Source organism: Mus caroli, chromosome 15 (genome assembly GCF_900094665.2).
Source record: "Mus caroli chromosome 15, CAROLI_EIJ_v1.1, whole genome shotgun sequence".
Taxonomy (NCBI): domain Eukaryota; kingdom Metazoa; phylum Chordata; class Mammalia; order Rodentia; family Muridae; genus Mus; species Mus caroli.
This window is the reverse complement of record NC_034584.1, coordinates 74518209-74536218: the sequence shown is the minus strand read 5'-3', so window position 1 is coordinate 74536218 and position 18010 is coordinate 74518209. Positions and strand designations below refer to the sequence as shown.

Sequence of the window (18010 nt, the reverse complement as noted above, 5' to 3'; positions counted from 1 at the left end):
AAAGAAGAGATCCTTATGATCCCGCAGGCTTCAGATGCTTGTGTGTGGGCACGTGCTCTTGCACACTTGCACACCCAGGAAACTCAGTGGAAATATGAGTTCGGTATGTAGAAGTGTGCATTTCTTTTTATGTTAAATGGCGTTCCACTGTCTGGAGGGAGCACCATTCCCCCATTCTCCTACCAAAGCTTACTTCCAAGTTTTAATCATGAATAAAACAGTCACGAACATTTATATGGTAGAATAAGCCAGACTCATATACATGTGTATAAATTTTTGTCATTGAGAACCAGGAAAGCTTTGAATCATTATAAAACACAATTCCTAAAATATAGAATGAAATTAATGTAGTTGCATTCACTTGGGGTTTTTCTTCCGCAATGGTATTTTTGCTCTGAGATGATGATGAGTTTAATGTGTGCAGAATCCAACAGGTAACCATGGATACTCTCTGTTTGCATTATCTTTGATATCCTTAGCATGGAAGAAAAGACATGCAGATAGACACATGGCAGAAGAGATTGTCATAGGCTTGTGTTGATGGCATGTCAGTCTGAGCTCATGCTTTTTGCCTTATCAAAAAGCTAAAGGAAAAAGCATATAATAATTTCACTTGATAGAGCAGTACATTTGATACAGTCCAGCAGCCATCTATGGAAAAACTCAGCAAACTGGAAATCATATGGCAGATAAACAGTATGAATAGTCTCACTCAGCAGATATGCATAGTAAAGAAATGCTGGGAGAGATGGCCAGCATTGTCATCCTAAGATGCACACAGTGTAATAGCAGAACGGCTGGAACAGAAGCAGTGACAGCCCCTTATGCTAATGAGGATGTGGGAGGTCAGACCACTCCTGCTTTGCTAGTAGGAATTTCAAAAGGTAAAGTCACCCTAGAAAACAATTAGGCGGTACCTTATTGAACACATGGGCTGGGAAGAGGATTTGTGGTTTAGAGTACTTCCTGCTCTTGCAGAGTATCTAGGTTCAGTTTAACCTCGGAGGCAGAGGCAGGTGGATCTCTGTGAGTTCTTGGCAAGCCAGGAATGCATAGTGAGACTGTCTCAAAAACAACAACAGAACCTGAATATATAACACCCACCCATATACCTCAGCAATGGTACCCCTAGTCATCTCACAGGTGTGGAAATTTACTTACATTATACAAAAACTTGTACCCAGAAATTTTATCTGAAACTCTGCAAATTTTACAGGATATCAGATACATTTGAAAGGGTTAAACATCAGTATCCGGGATACACCTCAGTAGAGACAGGAGGGACTCTCAGTGTACACGACGACCTGGGTAGAGCTTTAGGAACTGTGCTGGATGAAGAGAGTCAATCCTAAAGGGTTGCATATTGTGTCACCCAATTTATATACCACACTTTAAAGGACAAAATTACAGACATGCCAAACAGAGTTATAGGACCCCGGGATAGATTTGCTTTGTTTCCTGGCTGAATTCATGTCAGATTCCAAACACGATGTCCTAGTTAGGATTACTGTTGCTGTGATGAAACACCATGACCAAAAGCAATTTGGTGGTTTGGGGAAGAAAGGGTCTGTTTGTTCACTCACAATTCCATATAACATTGTCAAAAGCAGTGAGGGCAGGAACTCAAGCAGGGCAGGAACCTGGAGGCAGGAGCTGATGCAGATAGAAGCCATGGAGGAGTGCTGTAAACTGACTTGCTCAGCCTGCTTTCTTATAGAACCCAGGACCACACCACCCACAATGGGCTGGGCCCTTCATCATCAATCACTAATTAAGAAAACGCCCAGGCAGTGGTGATGCACCCTTTTAATCCCAGGACTTGGGAGGTGGAATCAGGTGATCTCTGAGTTCCCTACTAGCCTGGTTTACAGAGTGAGTTCCAGGATAGTCAGTGCTACACAGAGAAATGCTGTCTGGAACACTCCAGCCACCCTACAACAGCCTCCCCCCCACAACAACAACAACACCAAATGCCTTACAGGGTTGCCTACAGCCAGATCTTATGAAAGCATTTTTCAGTTAAGGCTCCCTCCTATTCAGTGACTGTAACTTGTGTCAAGTTGACACAAAACTAGCCAGCACACGCTGACTTTTCTTTTGATAATGTGTGTCAAGGTTTGTGCACAGAAGTGCAAGTGTCTTTGGAGGCCAGCAGCATCAGGGCCCCTGGAGCTGGAGTGACAGGCAGGAAGTTGTGAGCTGCTGGGCGTACACCCTGGAACTCAGCTCCAGTCCTCTCAAAGACAGCAACACTCTCAATGGCTGACCGGTCACCTCTCTGGTGCAGTTTTTGTTTTTCAGTGACTGTGCCCTCTCTTGTTTCTGTCAGGACCTAACACTGTTGTACTCCTATGAGCATCCGAAGCAACCTGTGACAAGGTTACCTCCTTCCTTTACCTCTCCTGCTTCCTGGCTGTCAGAAGGGGAAACGGAAATCTGCAATCTCTGGGACACAGGTAATTTGGTTACAGATGAAATTTCCTTCAGAAACGGAAGTGAGATGCACTTGAAGGAAAGGTTACACAAATACAAGATTTGATTTTGAGATATAGCAATGGTTGGCTTTGTTTATGATTGGTCATCAGCGGCAGGACTGGCATGATAAATCCAGCCCATGTGTGGCCTTTGACTCCCATTTTGTTGGTCACCTGCTTCTGGGATTCTTATTTCTTTCTCTTCTTTCTCACTTTGTTTAAAAATTAATTGCTAGCCTTACACTTTTCTTTGAAAGTTTTAAAGAGTAGAACTAATTTTCTGTTCTTAAAAAAGACTTTTTTATTATTTTCATATGTCTAAGTGTCTTGTCTGCATATATGTCTGTGTACCACATGTGTGCCCTGTGACATAGAGGCCAGAAGAAGGTGTTAGATCCTGGATATCTGGAGTTATAGATGGCTGTAAGCCACCATGTGGGTGCTGACTATTGAGCCCAGGTCCTCTGTGAGAGCAGCCCTCTCTGCAGCCCAATTTTAGTATGTTTTTTAGTGAGACTTATTTCTGATGAAGCTTAATGAATGAGACCCAACTAAAGCAGGCATTAAGTGGAAATGTGAAGGAGCAGAATGAAGAGCGTCAGTCCCACAGCTCGGTCAGACAGCTCCTGAATCATTAACTTTAGAAAAGGGCACAGGGGAAAGCTGGGTGTGGTAGCTCACATTTGCAATCCTGGAGAGACAGAGTTGCCACAAACTCAAAGCCAGCCCCATCCAAGCCAACCTGGACTACAGTATAAGATCCTGTCTCAAAAACCTTGGGGGGAAAGGGCACAGGATAAATTACACAAAATGATACCAAAGTCACCTCTAGTGAATGACAATGTTGAGTTCCACCTGGGTTCTGCTGTTGTCAGGACCCCTTGGGGTCTGTCTCCCTCCTGTCATTGCTCTGTATGAAGTCCCAACTTGCAATACACTTTGGGGCTGAAGACAGAGCCCAGGCCTCATGGCGAGCATGCTAAGTGCACACTGCATAGCCAGCTGCATCCTGGTTGCAATAGATTCCTCCTCTAGGTTTGCTCAGCCAGAGGGGTGACCTGTCCATCACCAAGATATGAGTGGGGCATCCTGAGTACCTCTGAGCAGTGCCTTATCTGCCTTTTGCTTTCTAGCTCCTGGTTGACCTTTCCTGCCTCACAGAGGTGGCTCCTCATGGTTTAGACTCTCTCTTTCCCTGTTCTCAGACCTTATACCTCAAAGTTCTTCCTCATACAGATCTGCAACACCCAAAATTGAAAAACCACAGTGTTAGCATAGACTTTCTGTACAAGCGCACATTTATAAATAGTTCTTATAAACTCTTGTGAGAACTAAAAGAATATTTTTAATAATAATTTTAATAAATGCAACAAAACCTTGAGGTTGTATGAGATGGCATTAGCACAGATAATCATTGTAAATGGCTATAATCCAGGGACAGCTTACTTGACATTTAAATCTGTCTATCTGTCTTTGAGACAGTGTCTCACTATGTGTAGCCTTGGCTTGCATGGAACCCCAGCTTTTCATTCCATGCTCTCCTGGCTCTAACTCACTTCCTCTGCCTCCTGGGTGCTGAGCTTGAGGGCGAGCGCCACCACATCCGCCTTGCTTAGTCTTCACGGCCCTGTAAAGCAAACAGCTCAAATCTAAAAGCTCGAAGGAAGAGCAATGGGGAAAACTTCTTGTATTCTAACATCGCCTAACATTTTTTTTCCTCCTAACATTTCAAATATAGACTTTCTTTTTGGGAGCAGCTTTAGATTCACAGTAGAACTCAGCAGAAAGTGCAAAGTGTCTCTGAGCTCCTGTGCAAAACACACATGGCTTGTCACTATCCACGTTTATTACAGTCAGGCCTGTATTGACACCAGTCTGTAGTTTTGTCCCACACTGAGCTCCTGTGCAAAACGCACATGGCTTGTCACTATCCACNTTTATTACAGTCAGGCCTGTATTGACACCAGTCTGTAGTTTTGTCCCACACTCGTGTGTGGGTATGAACACGTGACATACATACATACACTATTACCACACACTGTGGCCTCGTTGTCCCAAGGTCCCTCTGTGCTCCACTACTCACCCCTGCCTCCCTCCGTGCTGGCAGCCAGCAACCTCTTTTGTTTGTCTTTTCTTAGAATGTCATAGCATCAGAATCATGCAAGGGGCACCACTTTAGATTGGCTTCCTGATGGTCATGGTGGGGCATGACTTTAATCCCAGCACTTGGGAGGCAGAGGTAGATAGATCTCTGTGAGTTCAAGGCCAGCCTGGTTTAAAAAACAAGTTTCAGGACAGATAGGGATACATGGAGAAACCTTGTGTGAAAGAAAGAAAGAAAGAAAGAAAGAAAGAAAGAAAGAAAGAAAGAAAGAAAGAAAGAAAAGAAAAGAAAAGAAAAGAAAAGAAAAGAAAAGAAAAGAAAAGAAAAGAAAAGGAGAGAAAGAGAGGAAGAGAGGAAGAGAGAAAGAAGAGAAGAGAAGAGAAGAGAAGAGAAGAGAAGAGAAGAGAAAAAAGGAAGGAAGGAAGGAAGGAAGGAAGGAAGGAAGGAAGGAAGGAAGGAAGGAAGGAAGGAAGATCGGCTTCTTTGAGGTTGTAACCTGCCTTGAAAGTTCTTCTCATGGCTGGATCACTCCTTTCTTCTGAGTGTGGAATAAGATATCTCAGTTTAGTAATTTCCCTCTGGAAGCCACCTTGGTCGCTTTTGGTTCTGCAGTATAAAGTAAACAGGCAAGGCAGGCTTTTGTGTGAATATTCATTTCCCCTCTAACACTTTGACACACGTGGAATAGAGTATAGAATCAGAGACCGCCCTGAAGAGAAGCTTCAGAACATGCTACATGAGGGAATGCCTCCCTGGGGTTCTTAGCCAGAACCCATGTCAGGCAGAGGGGGCTTCCTGTTATTTTTAATATATGTGTATGTAGTGTGTGTGTGTGTGGTATATGTGGGGTGTGTATGTGTGTGTGTGGTATATGTGGGGTGTGTGTGTGTGTGTATGTGTGTTCATATATGTACAAGTATATGTGCCTCTCATATGTGGAAGAGGTTTGAGGTTGATGCCAGGTGTCTTCCTCAGTGGGTGTCCACTTTTTTTTTTTACTGAGGCAAGTTCTCTCCCTGAACCCAGAGTTCCCCAATTCCTAGTCTTGTTAGCCTACTTGCCCTGGGATGTGGTCTCTGCCACCTGAGTGTTAGCATTACAGGCAGGCTCCATGCCTACCCGGCTTCTATTTGCAGCAAGCACTTTATCCCCTGAGCCGTCTCTCCAGACCCTTTTCCTATTTTTAAGCCCTTCTTTTCTCCAGCCTTTCCCCGGCTTGCTAAAATGCAGATCCTAGCATTTCACTTCCCAGCTCCACAACTGTCAACAGCTCTCTGCTGCCAGGGAGATAAGTCTAAGTTTTTCATATTGTCATATGAAATTTCCATAGTTTGATCCCAGCTGATCGTTCAGGTCCCCTTATCCCAAGCAGCCAGTACTCACAGGCTCTGTGACATCCCGTGTGTAGTCCCTTCTCTTTAGACTGTCTTTGTTCCAGGGTAACATGCTGGTCTAAATTTTGTGATGTAAATACCATTTATTATGTTCATGGATTCTCTGGGTCAGGAATTAGGACAAGACACAGTGGGAATGGCTCGCCTCTCCCATGATGGATAGATCTCTGAGCCTCAGCTGAGGAGCTCAACGGCCAGGCCAGGGATCTTCTGAAGGCCTGCTCCCTCTGGTGTCTGGCTGTTGCTGCTGGCTATCCACTGGGGCGCCTCAGTTCCTCTCCACATGAGCCCATTTAAGAGGCCTTTCCACGTGGGCTAGTGAGAGCTTCCTCACAGCATGGCGGCTGGGTTCCCAGGGTGAGCATCTTCTGTCCAAGCAGAGAGCAGAAGCTGTGTAATCAATCTCAGAAGCCAGGCCATTGTGCTTCCAGTGTGTTCTCTTCATCCAGCCAGTCACAAAGTCCTGCCTAAGCCCAGGAGACAGGGGAGCAGAGCCGACCCCCCACCTCTTTGTGGAGGGCCATACCTCATTGAAAGAAAAAGGCACTGGAATGAGATGCACATTGATATGCGCCAGGATGTGTGTTTGGAAAATGTCAATCAGCATTCAGCTTTCTATCAAATTATAAACATTTGACAAAATCCTATTCAAATAGCAAGATCCAATGAAAATGTCACAGCGGTTAGAAAATCTTTCTGTGTGCTAAGTAAGGTCTCATTTCAGTATGGTCTCGTGTGACTTCCCCTTACCTCTGTTACAGTATTTTAAAATTTGCTATATAATTTATATAAATTATACTTGCTTTATAATTACATGAGTTAATGAGTGTATTCACTCATTGAAACCCTTGGAACACTGGAAATAAAAGCATTCCACATCCTGACTGTCTCTTAGGCAACACCGTCCTCCCCACAGGATTAACAGTAATTTGGTGGGTATTTTCTAGACCTTTCTCTGTGTATTTGTACAATATGTATTTTGAATTACATACAGCTAACTTTATTTTGTTTTGGAACATTATTCTATATTTTTCCTGAAACTATGTGAAGTTTAAGAATACCACTGTGTGGTGTGGGGGAGGGGGGCGGTGGTTAGAAAGATTGCTCAGTGTTAAAAGCACTTGCTGTTCTAAGACCAGAGTTCAGTAAACACACACACACACACACACACACTACCACTTGGTCATCCTTGAGTGTTTGTCACTAGACAGAGATTTTTCCTAATCTCCTGTAATATCTGAGTGTATAGCTGATTCATACCCTGCTGGTTGGCGTGTTGGTGTTGGATATATTTTACTCATAGCTTTGATGAATAGCCTTGTTCACATACATGTGTGTTCTTCAGGCCGGACCATTAGAGATGGCTTCCCTCAGCTGTATTGTGTGTCCATGCTCATCTTTGCTCCCAGTGAGCTCCTCAAACACCAGTGCCAGTTTGAGCTTGCAGCACAGGAGAGCACCCATCTCTTCATGCCCTCAGGAACACTTGATATTGTCAAGTCTTATATTTTTATAACTTGTATGAAAGTTGCATTGCATGGCTGGTATAATTGGAATATTTCCACATATTGATTGGATGTTTTTATTTCCTCCTCTGTGACTTGCCTATTTATATAATTAACCCATTTGTCTTGTGTATTGTTTGTTGTTCATCTGAATTGATTTTGTAGCGTTACATATATATGCACATATAATTTGTGTTGCAAATCACTTCTAGGCTGTGGCTTGTCTTTCAGCTTTCTCAGTGATGTATTCAGAGAAGTTTAAGGATTCTTTCCCTCATAGTTTTGTGAGTGTGTGTTTCACAGGGTGAAAAGCAGCCATCAAATTAGAGGTGTGGCTCAGTTAGTAGAGTGCTGGCTATTCAAGTGTAAGGACTTGAACCTGGGTTCAGATCCCCAGGGCCTATAAAAAGCCTGGCACAAAATAGACTATCTAATATAGTCCCCAAGGAGGCCTGAGAAGCGCGCTTTGGAGTTGTTGGTCAGGGTTGTCCAAGAGACCCTAAACCACCAAACATTACAGTCTTTTCTGTTGTCCTTGGTTGCCCCCAAGAGGTAGAAGGTAAGTCCCTGTTCCTGAAGACACCGTGCACTTCAGACACACGGGGCCCAGAGGACCTGAGCTGGCTCTGACCTGCAAGCCTCCTCCTTAAGGTCTAGTTTTCATGGCCAGAAGGTGACATGCAGCTCCCAAGGAGGGAGACAACCAGCAGTGCTACCCAGCCATGTTGCCTATGGACTGACTGCATCAACAGCCGGCATGGCACAGTTGTTGCCTATGGACCGCATCAAGGGTGCGGCAGTGACCTGCATCCTGTGGCAGGAACCAACAGTTCTCTCACCAAGAAGGAAACTGTGCCTGGCTCTGGAAACGAAGCCAACTACTCAAGGGTACTGAGTCATGGATCTCGGAGGAGAGCCTGCAACTGTCATTTTAAAAAAGAGCACAGTCCTTATCTAGATGAGAAATCATATTTACCTTCATATTTACAGATTAGTGTAGTCCTCACCCTTCATCAAGGAAATGTCTCTTTGTCACAGAGGGAAACCATTGCCGAACCACAGCCAATTGAAGCCCAGTCCTACTGATATATCTGCAACTCAACTCCTGCACCTCAGGCTCAGGAGTCATAACAGAGGAAGGATCAGCAAGGCCGTGCAAGGCAGAGAAGCAGGATGTCTGCTGAGAGATGACGCCTTCTAGGAGATCACAAGATATTCTACACCCATGAAGTCGCACTAGCATGGCTGCCTAAACAAGATCTGAATGTAGACAATACCAAGAGGCATGCTAATGTGGAAAGGACACTCAGGGAGCCTCAGCCCTAGACAGAGAACTGCAGGCAAGCAAGGAGTGCTGAGAGTAGGGGAGTCGCCTTCCTCAGGGACGAGTCCTAATTAGTTATTCAACTCCATGTGGTCAGCCCTGGAAACATGCATACGAGTAACATTATACAGACTGATCGGGTTGTATGTATGTATGTATTTAGAAGTAAGTGTGTGTGTGTGTGTGTGTGTGTGTGTATACAATTAAAGAAAAGAGGCCATGCATTTGGAAGGGAACAAGGCAGGGGAGGTGGTACATGGCAGCAACTGGAGGGAGAAAGGGGAAGGCAGAAATATAATTATATTATAATCATAAAATTAAATTATTTGATAGAAAAAATGATATAATGCTTGTATTCTTATAATCATAGCTTTAGGGAAAGGAGACAGAGACAGGGACCCCTAAAGCTCATTGGCCGGCCAGTCCAGCCTGATGATGGTGCTTGCTGCCAAGCCTGACAGGCTGGGGTTTACTCCTGGAGTCCACACATGGAAGAAGAGAGTGGTCTTGCACAAATTGTCCTCTGAGCTCCACAAACATGCCAGGGTGCTCATGGGCATGTGTTGTTCTAAGTATTAAAAATCATATAAAAAATAAAAGTAAAGGTGGTGAGAGATTGAGGAAAGACACTAGATGTCAACCCCAGTCGTCCACACACAAGGGAATGAGCCCAACATGCGCACACTACACATATACACAACACTAAACACACACTCTAAGACTGGTTCCCCAAGCTCATGGGATGTTTTTACCCCGCTATATTTTCATGGCTTGAGTTACATCATCCATCTTGGTGTCTGTGAGAGGTTGCAGACAACAGCTTGGCCGGCCACTTCTCTCAGAATACTTATAGCTTAGTCCACTTCACCCATTCTCCGGATGGCGTGGCCGAGGTGGGACACTCGCGTGCTCATAAGTACTTGCCTGTGCAGCATGTGCATGAGGAGTCCTGAGTTCTATACTCGCTAGATTCCTCTAGCTTTGCTACCTTTTTTTTTTCTTTTTTAATGAAATCAGGTCTCTCATTTAACTTGGAGCTTGTCATTGTGGTTAGTCTGGCTGGCCATTGAGCCCCTACAATACACCTGTCTTACCCTCCAGTGCTGTGGTGACAGACATATGTGGTGACAGCAGGCTTTTATGTGGGTATGGGATCCGAACTCGTGTCCTCAAGCTTACATGCCAAGCATTTCCCCACTGAGCCATCTCCTCAGCATCTCGGGGATTGGTCAAGATTGAAGAATCTTGTAGTGATTCTGGAACCTGCCCTGAGTTTAACAGTTCTTCCCGATTACCTCAGTTTGTGCAGTGACCACGACTAAAAACACACCTTAGTGCTGTTCCCATGGGTGACGATGGCACTCTTACTATTACATAAACGGTGGCAAAATGACACTATTCCTCCCCGCTAGAACAAGGCAGGCTTTTATTTCTGTCTCTGTGATTTGATGCAGATTTCAAAACACATTCTTCTGCGTTTCTGTCCAGCTCTCTAACTTACCCTGTCAACAGATGGCTCTGATTTCCATGTTCTGATTTTGGCAACTTCAGCCCATGGCAAAAATAAAATAAGAAAGCTATTCTGGCCAGGCCTTCCGTTCTGCTCATTGTCCTGCCTTCCGTCCCGGTTATAGCTTTTCCTTATCACCTGGTGGTGGACCCTCAGCCTTACACCTCCGTATGTGGCAATCACCCTTCACTGCTGCATTGCGTTTCCCTGTAGATGCACTCAGTCATTGGCACTGTGTGTCACGTTTGTTGGTTGTCTGTTTTGTTTTGTTTTTAATTGCACGCAGGGCTTGTATAAACTCCTATAACTTGTCCAAGACTACTAGATGTCATGGACAAGAAATTCCCAAGCCAGTTATTTGTAAGTTAGATCTGGGCTCCTTGAAAACACGTAACCATGCCAGATTGTTTTCTAAAGACCTAGTTTCTACAAGTTTCCCCAGCCCCGATCCTGTCACGTTTGAAAAGCTGCTGAGGTAACGGGTGAGATGGTCTCCTGCTTGTTCTAAACTGTGGTTTTTTTTTTTTTTTTTTTGAATGGAGCTGAGTGTGTTTGCAAGTGTGGAAACCTTCCACACGCTGACTCACCGGGGCTTCCCTGTGTGAAGCATCTGCATGTATCTCTTGGCCACTTTTCTGCTTGCTTGTTTGTGTGTTTCCTAATTGGTCTGTAGGAGTCTGTGTCCGGGTGGGCGGCCGAGCCCGCCATCTCCTGTGTGGTTGAAGCTCCCTGTGCTCTTTATGCTGCAGATGGAGGCCTCGCAGAACACTAGCTCGGAGCTTTAATGAGGCGGAGTGTTAGTCTGTATGACCCCAGCATTTGTGTCTTCTCTGATTTGGGACATTTCTTCCTTGTCCTGAGAGCATGAGTGTAATACTATATGGGCCAAGTTTTAAAACTAGTTTGCTTTTCACAAATAAAACACCAATACACAGTTGCTGGTGGTGTGTAATTGAATTAGGCATCCAGTTTTTCTCCATAGAAATCATTAATTGAAAAGTCTGTCCGTTCCCCCAGTGACCTGCAGGACCACCCGTATCCTAAAGCATGGTTCACGTGCACACAAGTGTGCTCCTGGGCTCTATTTAGAGCCATCAGGTATGTGAAGTCAGCTGTACAGCAAACAGTTTCCATTACACCATGTTTATAACAGCTCTTGGTGGGCTTTCCTTCAGCAACAGGGACTGGTTCGCCCCTCCACTCTCCTGCACCAAAGTTTGGCAAGTTCCTTAAAAATCCCATTGGAGTTTTGATTGGCACAGAATTGAATCTTTAAGTCAATTTAGAGAAATGACGTCTTTGTAACAGCAAAGCATCTCATTGCCTTAATTCTTACCTTCTGTATTTACACTTTTCACAGACAGGTGTCTTGTGATCTTGGCTAGATTTGGTCCCTTGTGCTTAATGTACGTGTACTTTCAGTGCAAGATGGTACACTTATGAAATTTCAACTTAAAGCCTAAAAACTTCACTTCAGATTTGGAATTGCGGTCTTTTCTGGGATAGCAATCTGCCACGTATTTTGCCGTGGTGCTGGCTGGAGGCTGAGAGCCGAGTCCTCAGTCAGCCCTGTGGTCTTATTGGGCTCTCTCTCCAAGGTGCTCTGCAGGGTTCTAAGAGGGCAGCTGAGCTCGGCATCCTCCTGCACTGTCAGTTTGCCCTGTGGTCAGTTGACAACAGCTTGATCAGGTCTGCCTCATGGGGCTCGCCTCGAGTCTTGAGACATAGCTTTGTTTTCATGGCTACTCCAAGAAGCTTCATTTGATACATTCCATTTTCTGTTTGTTGATGGTGCAGATGAGTGGAATTATTATTGTTTGTATATTGATTATACCCTTAAACTCTTAGCAATTTCCCTGATTTGTGGATAGATCCTTCTGAGCATCTCATGTTGGAAACCACATCATCTGTAAATAATGGCAGACTTAGCTCTTCACTGGCAAACTCTGTAGCTCTCCCATCCCCCCCCCCCCCCCCCCACACCAACCCCCCCACTCCACACACTGCTGGGTAACAGCACGGCCAAGGCTTCTGAGACCTGGTTCATACCTACAAGAGGTTGGTGTCAACCCCAACTCATCGGAGACATTCGCTGTGCACTGTACACTGTAGATCCCCATTGTTAATTTATCAGCAGTTTTTATCAAGACTATATTTCAGATTTTCTCCACTTAGCATCTATTTTGATACCTACAGATTTCTCTCTTTTAGACTATCAACTTTTATAAATTATTGATTTCTAAATATTAAAGCAACCTTGAATTTCAGAGAAAACCCTCAATTGGCCTGGCAAATTCCCTTTTCTGCTTATTTCTGGATTTGGTTTAGCGGTGTTTTATTCAGGAGCTAAGTGCGCGTGTCTCGAGTGGCATTAGGCTGATCTTCTCTCAGCTTCTCTTCGTTGTATTTTGATCCTGGAGGTGTTTTCTTTTTACCTCCTGGATGGAGATGTGCAGTGCTGCAAGGCGAGGCGCTGAGAGGCACAAGGGGAGACCTGTAAACATTCTGACAGTGTGCTCTGTCCTCAAGCCTGCAGGCAGGCAGGGATGGCTCTCCCATATGGATCCCACCTTGCTGGATTGGAAGATGTCCATGTGAACCTGCCTTGCTCGGCCTCACTTGAGGTGTAGTGTTATCCTCCAGTCTAAGCAGTTTGGGTAGTAGTGTTCATGGTCAGGAGAGCACTCTTCATGGTAAAGAGATCACCCTATGAGGGAAAGTTTCTGTCACTGCAGCCTCATCTGCAGGGCAGTTCAAAGTCTTAGTATCCCTGTTTCTCAGCCACAGCCCACTGAGCAACACAGCCCAGCCAGCAGCCATTGCCTCTGACTGAACAGAGCATTCCCCAGCTGATGTGGGAGTGCCTGCTCCACAGTGAATGTCTTCTGGCAGGCCTGTGTTCATAGGGACATGAGTGTCCTCGCCTCAAATACGTGTCCTCAGGGTTCCGTCTACCAGCCTTCTTGTGACCAATCTTCTTATCTTATCCTTTCCAAGCCCCTGGTGAGGACCCTGCAGCCACTGCTCATGCATTCCTGTTGATGCTTCTCCACGGCTTGCCTTTCCCCTTGCTTCATATGAAGATCTTCTTCCTGCAGTTCTGTCTATGGGAAGAGTTTTCCTGTTTAAGTTCAGGGGCATTCTGAGTGGGGCTGTAATTGGTCCCTTCACTTCTGAGCAGTGTCTTGCAGGCTTCCTCAGAAACTAGTCCCATCCTTGTCTGTGATGGTTTGTATATGCTTAGCCCAGCACTTTTAGGAGCTGTGGCTCTGTGGGCATGAACTTAAGGTCCTCATCTTAACTGCCTGGAAGTCAATATTCTACTAGCAGCCTTCAGATGAAGATGTAGAACTCTCAGTTCCTCCTGCACCATGCCTGCCTGGATGCTGCCATGCTCCCACCTTGATGATAACGGACTGGACCTCTGAACCTGTAAGCCAGCCCCAGTTAAATGTTGTCCTTCTAAGAGTTGCCTTGGTCATGGTGTCTGTTCACAGCAGTAACAGCCTAGCTAAGACATTGGTCCCTCCCCATAGCTGCAGTGCTCTCCATGAATCTGTGGGCTGAGGGAGCGGCAGCGGTGGTGTGGCATCTTTGCTGTCAGCCTGTGGTGCTTTCACGGGCTCTGAGCTGGCGTGACCTGTGTCATGTGCACCAATCTAATTTGCCAGTGGAATGCTGCTGTGTGCATCTAGCTTTGTGCTCCACGGATCAGATAAAAGTCATTTGTTGGGGGGACACGGTTACTTGTTGTTCTGTGGTCAGACATATGTTCTCTTATCAGGGCCCCATCATCAGCCAAGAGTTGTTTTTCAAGTGGACAGTAATAATAGGCAGAAAGCATGGCCTTGCACCAGTGATAGAGAGGCCAGCCCTGTGGTTTTCTTCCAGGGCCTGTAAGAGGTTCTATGCCTGTCTGCCTGAGGCACTTGCAGTGTGACTGGCTCCACCAGGCTACACAGCTCAGCAGTCTGTGAGGCTTGTCTGGTGGCCCATACCTGCTGCAGAGCCTTGCCTTGCTGCAGTTTTCACTCAGTGCAAGTAATGACCAGTAGAACAGCGCACCATGCTCTCTGGAACCCAGACAGGCTGTGGCTGCTATGTTTCATTCTTTATGTTGGGCAACTGAAGCTGCTCACAATTTGTCTGTCACTTGTGTGTGTATGTGTGTGTGTGTGTGTGTGTGTGTGTGTGTATGTGTGTGTGTATGTGGAGGGGGCGGTTCTTATCATTGTCCAGGCCACTGAGCACTCTAAACCTATCACAGGCATGACTGGGCCTGAACTTGAGTGTACATAATTCCAGGAGTGCCTGCTGCTAGCTGCACACAATTGAGTCAACATCATGCCATCAGTGGAGTGGCCAGCATGATGTTCTCTGTGTTAGGATGAAGGAGGTTCAATCCTTAGAAGATTCAGCAGAAACTGGCATAGTGCTCCCCCCCTTCCACCACTTGGTATAATCCTGGTATCCAGGAGGCTGGAAAGGTATATTACTGTGAGTTTGAAGCCAGCACGGGCTATGGAGTGAGACCTTGTCTCAAGACAAAGAAAAAAAGAAGGCAGCAGAGTTAGCATGGCTCTGAAGCAAAACAGTAAAAGTACAGTCTCTGTCCCTGACACATGAAGGCTGATACCATTTAGTAGGAGGCTGGCAGCTGAACACTAAGACGACATTGGTCTGCTCTGTCGAGCTGTGTCAGGCAGCACAGCCTGGTCAGCAGCAGCCAGGCTCCAGCCCATTGGCTTCTCAGCACAGGCTCATACTGGACTCTGTAAGACTTGCCATTACAACTTCCAGGAAGATGGGAATGGTGTAATTATAGGTGGCTTTTGTTTTCCCTAGCCATAGCAGCCTGCCCTCCATGGGCGGTGGAGCCATCATAACAGTCTGTCTATTAGGAAGCATGTATGTTCTCTGTACATTCTGAGACCATGCAACAACAGGTCTCGTGGTGAGGTGGATTCCAGACTAAGATCCCTGCACTACCTGATTCCCATAAATCCCCTGTGGCTGGCTGGCAGATTGTAGTGGCACTATTGGGGCTCCAGATACCAGTGTCCCTTCAGAGCAACTATACATAAGATAGGGGAACGTGTGTATTTCCCTTTCTATGACATCTGGAAATGCCTCCCAGTGCCTCTAGAGAAGGCTGTGTGTGTGTTTGTATGTGTGTGTGTAAGTATTCACACCTAGTCTTAGTGAAGTCCTCATGCAACATAGTGTCACACTTTCATCTCACTGTGGTTTTATAGATGCAGGGAGGCCTTCTTGGATATTAAGAATCCCCAGCCACCTCCTCACCACTAATGGCGCCTTTCTCTTCCCCGTGAGTGTTCTCTGTAGTACTTCTCAGCATCTGGCATGCTGCATAGCTTATGAGCCTATCTAAAGGCATGTGACCCTCAGGTGTCACAGGGACCCTGCCACTAGTACAGCACCAGGTTTGGACCCCGCTATTAGTCAATTCTAAATGCGTATGTTGCTTTTCCAAGCTGTGTGAAATTTGCATGTTCTTTTCATGACAAGGCTCATTTCTTAGTGCCTTTTGTTTGAGGGCAGTCATCATGTTCCTTCATTTCTTCTGTGAATGTCCATTATGCCAATCATCAGAGCATAGCAAAGCATGCCTGGGATTATGAACTGGTGGTAGAATACAGAATGTTATCAGCATAGTAACTGTGTAATGTGGTTGGTATAAGAAATCCAATTAAACTCATTTAGAACTCACCTTTTCTTCCTTTTATTCAAAAGTATGAGAATGGATGACATGAATTAAACAATAAAAGGCTTTCATTGAGTGAGTGAATGGACAGAAGAAACCCAACTACCCGAGTGAAGATAAGGCCAGTAACTGCTTCACACGGAGGACTTGCAGGGTAGGAGTGGTCTCAATACACTGTGTTTGTGTATGAAATTATCAGAGAATATACAATAAAATTTATAGTCAATATAAATATACAATAAAATTCAGAAATGCTGAGCAGTGCTGGCTTCTGAACTGTTTATGCATTTTTAGCTGAAGAAGTGATCCAACATAAGTCATTTTGATGAATGCATACATTTTTAAACTGTCATGCAAGCCCCATTGACAGTTCCAATAGGGAGAATCAAGTTCAATGTAAACTAAGTGGACATACTTATTAGAATGGCTATGATCTCCTAGGGGTGCAAGTCCCAGGCTGACTTTATTTGAATGAAACACATGGCTGTGTGCTTATTATCAAGAGTGGATACATTATCCACTGCACAAAAATTATAAATGCCTGCTGTGTGTTAGGCATTGTACATCCACAAAACAGCCTGTGATTAGCAAGAGCCTTGCTGGGTGGCACTATACACCTGTGATCTAGCACTTAAGAAGTAGAGGCAGGAGGGTGGCCTGATCGCCATAGAAAGTTCCAGGTCAGCCAAGGTTCCATGTCGAGGTCCTGTCTCAATAAGAGAAACAAAGACAAATAAACAGGGTCTTTGCCTTTCAGGCTAGTAGGATGACATCCACGGTCAGAGCATATCAGATAAATGGGGTCAGGAGGGGAGGTCACAGTGGTTGCCAGCAGGGCACCCAGCCTCACCTTGGAACACCAGGGAAGCTTTCTGGAGAAGGTGTTATCCAGGATAGAGCCACAGGGGTGGACAATGACAAAAACAATGGCCAACCAAAGCCCTGCATGTGCTGTGTGCCCTGTGTGTGCTGGGTGCCCTGCAGGCTTTGAAATGCACTTTTCATCTGCATAAGAAATTTCTGAGATAAATGAGGAAAATCCACAAGGAATGTTTAAATAACCTGCTCAAGGTCAGGGGAGGGGAGGGGAGGGAAGGGGAGGGGAGGGGCGAGGCGAGGCTGAGGGTAGAGCAGGAGGGCCAGGCTCAGGGGTTCAGAGTGAGAACTGGCGGCTCTGAGGAACTGGAAGCAGCTTAGGGAGGCCTGGAGACTAAGTTGGTGACAGGAGGGGTGCCAGGTGAAGCCAGAGAATCAATCAGGACTCTGGGTAAAGGGAGCCATAGATTAGTGTCCAAACCCTCCAGACAGTGAGAGAACACCATGACTAATCATTGGCCGTGGTGTTGGTTAGGATAACCATAAAGCTGGATATTCCTGGGCAACATGGCATGGATGCCCAGTGCCCTGAGAAGCCACACTGAGGGCTTTCCGTGGTGTCCAAAACAGTATGGATGGAGCCTTTTGGGTGCTTTAAGGTAGGACAGGATGCAGCCTGAAGCTCCTGTGAGACTTCGTGCATTGCAGAGCAAAGCGGGGCAGGTAGTGGTTAGACAGACAATGGGGTATGCTCCAGGTCTCGTCCTGCACTGGTGTCTGCTCACTTGGAAGAGTCACTCACTCCTCCCACATGGAAGCCAACTTGAGCGCTGCCTCCCAGACTCTGTGATCTCTGGCTTTGTCCCTACCTGCCACTTCTCTGTATTTGTCTGGCTCTGGCTGGGATTCATCATTTATCTCGGATGCCATTTCTCCCAGGAAGCCTTCCCAGGCATGCAGAAGGCACAGCTTGCTTCTGCTCCTCCCCAGGCTCCAGGGGCAGGCCCTGCTTCTCCACACTAGTCCATAATTCTGGGAGCAGCTAGTACTCCCCTAAATGCTTTTCGATGACTTGGCGTGGCGACAACTAGACTACAGCCATCCTTGGGGTTTTCATCCTGTGCTCCTTGCATATACTTTAAAAGCAGCTTCAAAGAC

General features: G+C 45.8%; 1 protein-coding gene across 2 annotated transcripts in view; it reads left to right on the top strand.

Annotated features, from left to right (window-relative positions):
• The window catches only part of Enthd1 (ENTH domain containing 1), a 113322-nt gene that overhangs the window by 51215 nt on the left and 44097 nt on the right, over positions 1–18010 (top strand). For both annotated transcript variants that reach the window (XM_021183596.1, XM_021183595.1), the window contains exon 5: positions 2330–2456. In XM_021183596.1, the coding sequence (XP_021039255.1) occupies positions 2330–2456 (127 nt within the window). The remainder of the gene's footprint in view (positions 1–2329; positions 2457–18010) is intronic.